Source organism: Callionymus lyra, chromosome 16 (genome assembly GCF_982586985.1).
Source record: "Callionymus lyra chromosome 16, fCalLyr1.hap1.1, whole genome shotgun sequence".
Lineage (NCBI taxonomy): Eukaryota > Metazoa > Chordata > Actinopteri > Syngnathiformes > Callionymidae > Callionymus > Callionymus lyra.
In genome coordinates, this window is record NC_141833.1 from 2,175,221 (window position 1) to 2,180,301 (window position 5,081).

The 5,081-nt window shown below is 35.8% G+C and overlaps 1 protein-coding gene across 1 annotated transcript; it reads left to right on the forward strand.

Moving 5' to 3' along the window:
* The first annotated feature begins 2,402 nt into the window (after positions 1–2,402).
* On the forward strand, positions 2,403–3,309 carry fabp6 (fatty acid binding protein 6, ileal (gastrotropin)). Its single transcript, XM_087811732.1, has 4 exons — positions 2,403–2,514; positions 2,569–2,744; positions 2,812–2,901; positions 3,259–3,309. The coding sequence occupies exons 1-4, from the start codon at positions 2,448–2,450 to the stop codon at positions 3,307–3,309; spliced, it is 384 nt and encodes a 127-aa protein (XP_087667858.1). The 5' UTR covers positions 2,403–2,447.
* The last annotated feature ends 1,772 nt before the right edge of the window (positions 3,310–5,081 follow it).

A 5,081-nucleotide genomic window follows, 5' to 3' on the forward strand; every position in this document is an offset into this window, starting at 1 on the left:
GAAGTTAACTCTGGACAAACTGGTTAAATTCCCGGATGAATAGGGTAGTTGTTACCTAGTGTTGAGGGAAATTCTAAAGATAGTTTAAGGTGTATTAACAGTGCAAAGATAGAATTACACGTCGGCTAAACAGAGAGCCGTGTATATCACACAGAAGCGTCCACTAGTTAGCCAACTTTGTAACACTGTTTTTCTTACCCTTTTTGCATCAAATTCGTTATGGTTATTTTTTAAATATTTCTTAGCTATTGGAAAGCAACATGCTGTTTTTAAAAGAGACTCAACATTTTGAGCATAGCTCTTGGTGTGCTAATTATGTTTGCAAAACAGTTTGATACATAACATAAACAATGAAAAATGAATCAAATTGTAAATCTGTTATTTCTTTACTGTACAAATAATAAAACGAAAGCTTGTAGGTGCATATTTTCTCAACTGCAAGTTCATCATCCATTGAAGAAATGTGAGTGATGGATTGTGAGGAGGTCAGGTTGAGCAGCGTTAGATACTCCTATAGAATCCCAGAGCAATGAAAAAATGGTTTGCTCCTTGTCCCCTTAACCTCTGAGACAGGCACACTTTGAAATGGTCAGGCAGACAAAGGATAGTTTGTGCTTTATGGACCAATGTGAGGTTTTATGTTTCTATAAAAACTTCAAGGCCATATTTACTCTTTACTGCTGCCAAACACTATCAGCTCATTCTGGGGAACAGAAGACATTTTAAGTGTTGCAATGGAAAGTTTCAGCTTTATAATCTCAGACACACACACATATACAGGTATATGAATTAATTACAGTAATAAAGTAAGTAACTAAGTAAGTAAGTAATATTTATTTATATAGCGCTTTTCGAAGTACTTTTCAAATATATAATGCTAAAATAGGCCATTCTTTAAAATCTCTTGTTTTCTTCTTGTTGTCGGTGTGAAAAAAAAGTCAGTCACCTGAAGTGGACATTGACTGGTCTGGTGAATGGTATAATAGATGTTACTTGCAGTTTATATGGACCTGGTTATAGATTTTATTTTCAAATGATGGAGAGAAAGGAGCACATCAATATTCAGTCCTGATGGTGGAAACTAGGTTGCAAGCAACACATAGGACTGGTCTATAACACAGCAGCAGCATCTGTTCAAATCTGTAAAAAACAATAATTACTTTATTAGATGTTTATTTTTTTTTCTTTTATATCCATTCAAAAATCTGACTGAATCTAAACTTTAAATTGAAATGAATAAAAAAAGAGATAAAGTATACTATTTTAAGATAAAGATTAAAATATATTTGAATTAATTAGAGATATTATTTAATTTATTTCTCTAATATTTTATGTAATGGAAAAACTATTTTTTTAATTGTTAATTGTTTTTAGTTCATTAACATAGACAGCCAGATTGTTATATTTATTCACTTGTATTCATTAGCCAGAACCTACATCTCTTTGATTTCACAACATCACTCCTTTTACGGTAAAAAAAAAAAAAGCAGGAATCTCAGCAAAAGTCTTCTACAGTGTCTTTATAATAAAAAATTGTCTATGTAGAGTATGTCTGTTTTTTCAAGCTGAAACTAAACTGTTTTTCTACAAAAGTAATTATGTTCAAAAGTTCTCTTTTATATCCCAGATTGTTAGAGAAATAAAGAAATATTCTCCAGATGCAAGTCATTGTTTTGATGCAATAATAAATAAACGTATTAGTTAAAGCTAATAATTTTTTATTCCCAATCATTATTTGATTCTTTATCGGTATCAAATCATGAGAGTTTGATCAGTTTACATAGATTTGTGGTAAATCAAATGTTTTGAGTTTTTAAAAATAATCCCTGCAGAGGAAATGTCACACATCCGTCTGTCAGTTAGCAAGAATCATTCAAAAACTTGTGAACAGATAAGAAGAAAATGGTAGTAAATAATACGAGGAGGGACAGATTTTTATCTTCAAGGCTTTGTCACTCTCTGTTCAAAGATTACCATCAGGATCATTTACAGAAAATAAGACAACTAGACTTTATATGAAAAAAATCCCTATCAAGTCAATAGAACAACTACGAGAAAACGTGACAAAGAAATTTGCCAACTCAGGAAAATGCTCTGACACCACATGAATGCATAAAGTGTGTAAATGGTGTGTATTAATATAAAATCCATGCATGAGCAAATGATCTCAGGGATGCACTCAAACACCTTCAACGTATTCAACTCAACATCAATAAAAGTCATCAAGGAGAGTTCAGTGACCTGGTGGTAAATGCTGAGAAAGTCCATAAACAGGTTATTGCTCCTCCAACTGTCCTACAGTCATCATCTTGGACCAAACATGAGTCATGCCATGCAAATGAAGGAGGCAGAGAGTATATAAACCGGACTCATCCTGGCTTCAGTACCTCTTCCTTCACTCAGCTTGCCTCAGCATCTCCTCACACACCAACACAACCTCAACTACAATGGCCTTCGCTGGAAGATGGGAGACTGAATCCCAGGAGGGATATGATGAGTTCTGCACGCTGCTGGGTAAGACAAGATTGACTAAAAAAGGGGGTTTTGGATGAAATGTTGTCTCTTCAGGAATCCCAGCTGACATCATCGAAAAGGGTCGTGACTACAAGCTGGTCACGGAGGTTACCCAGGACGGCGACAACTTCTCCTGGACGCAGCTGTACCCTGCAAGTGCCAAGGTGACCAACAAGTTCACCGTCGGCAAGGAGTGCGACATGGAGACCATCGGAGGGAAGAAGTTCAAGGTGGGTCGAAAACCTCCGCCATGTGGTCACTGGTTCTACATCTCAACATCTGGTTCTGATCTTTCAGGCCACAGTGTCCATGGAGGGAGGCAAGCTGAGCGTGACTTTCCCCAACTACCACCACACCTCTGAGATCTGCGGAGGAAAGCTCGTTGAGGTCAATTTTGTTCACTTATTACAGTTTTCAGCGCTGCAAATGTAACTGCATTTTAATGTAATGTTTGATCAAAATCCCACCCACATGCTGTTAGTTATTTGATGATAGTTTAAGTGCTGCTATTGAGAATATATAGAATAAACACCTTCAGGATTTGAGTTAAGGTGAAAGCTAAACTTTCCCTCACAGGTATTTGATTATGATGTCCTGTAGATAGATAGATACAAACAAAGCATAACTAAATTCTATAGAACTCCTTTTACATTGAAAAAAAGATCAATATTACCTCAATACACTTTTTTTTATTGTAGTGGTTAATAAAGGCAAAATGAGAACATGTTTCTTCTCCCTCTTCAGACATCCAAGGCTGGTGCTGTTGTGTTGAAGAGAACCAGCAAGAAGTGCTGATGGAGCATCATCAACCTCTCCAGCAGTTACTAAAGAAACCTCAGAAAGGGAAGAAACCGTCACCAATAAAAATAAATGAAACATTCTGTTTTGTCTGTATCTGTTGGATGCTAAGGCCACACATCAGTTAATATAACCATTTCAAAGATCAGTATGTGTAGAATATTTGGTTTCACAGTGTTTTATTTGTAGGGAATCAAAAGACGCCAAAATAGGATCAGTAGATAAAGTGACTGATGTAACAAAAAAATAGCTTTTTGGTGTTCAGTTAATAAAATCATTTGGACCCACTTGACGATTACAAATCACCAACCTTGATGCAGGGAGTTTTCTGCAAACACAAAGACAATTGTTTCATGGATCATACATGAAATTCAGTCTTGGATATTGCCATTTGCATGCACTTTCCTCTTTGTCACTTCCTCCTTATGAAAAATCTTTCACTCTGAATTTAAGCATAAGCGGCTAAAAAATAAATTCATTTTATAATGGTCCAGTATATTAGTACACATAGAAAAAAAACCAATACATTTTCCAGATTAAATCACAAAATACAAAACAAAAAACAGTGGGTTTCCTGGGATAGTCCACAGTTTTAGACTCAACCCTGAAAATTTCCCCCCCTGTGACCCAATAAATGAAGTTCTTGTAGCCTCTGATAATGGACGGCAGTTGTGCTAGTGAGTCTTGAGAAACCATACAAGGAGAGGTGTTTTTGTTTTTTCAACTTGGGCAGACAGAAACTTTTCCACAAAAAACAATGGAGTGAGGATTCAGCAAATGGAGCAAAGAGGTTGAGACATCCTTTTTTCTAGCTCTATGGAAGAGTACTTGTATGTCCCAGTAATAGGGGACATGGTTTCTGAGGCTGTGAACCAGGGCTGAGGTAAGGGTGGAGGAGATTATATTGTATTGACTGATATTACTTAAATAAACCCTGTCATTAGTTTCCAATCGGTTATGATTACAAACCATCGTGACGTCTAATTAAACCATGACAATGTTTTATGAATGTGCTTATAATTCTTCATACAGGTTTATTAATGTCTGCAAAATTGTTGTGAAACCAACAGGCCATATATAAGAGTAGAATAAAAGTGCTCTAACTTGCCTTTTCCACTGTTCCTGTAGTGTGTGTGATGATAATGTTGTGTGGCTGTTGGTCCGTTGGGCTTTATTCATGGTTTATCTGGGTTTCAAACTTAACCCTAACCCTAACCCTCAAGTAAAAACCCTTGCTTGTCCATATGTAAAGTTTACCAGCTGTTAAAAAAACCCTTGTAACTCTTTGTTTACTTTTTAGCAGTTTAATGACTTAAATGATTATATTTATCGGCCAATTGTGTCTCACGGTGACTTATCATGCAATTGACCTACTTATAATCTGTACTATATATATATTTTCGGTGAAAATGGCTTTTTAAATTAATCTAGTTTTTTTTATGACACTGGGTGGGGCTTTGCCCGAACTGCCCCACTGACCAGTCGAGATCGGATGTCAGCAATCGTCATGGGACCAGGATCACAGCAGTTATTATCTCTATTAAGTATCACAAAGTATGTCAGACTTCAATATCATTTTAAAATGATGTAACTGTGTACATCTACATATTATCTTTTCTTTCTGAGCTTTTAGACAATGTTACTACTTTTGTAGCTTCTATAAAAGTATTGTTGACATTCCCACTTCAGTTTTTTTTGTGATAATACGTGTGATAATTTCATGTCACTAGAAAAATAGTAGAAGAAAAGTAACTTGGAGGTGAAAGGCA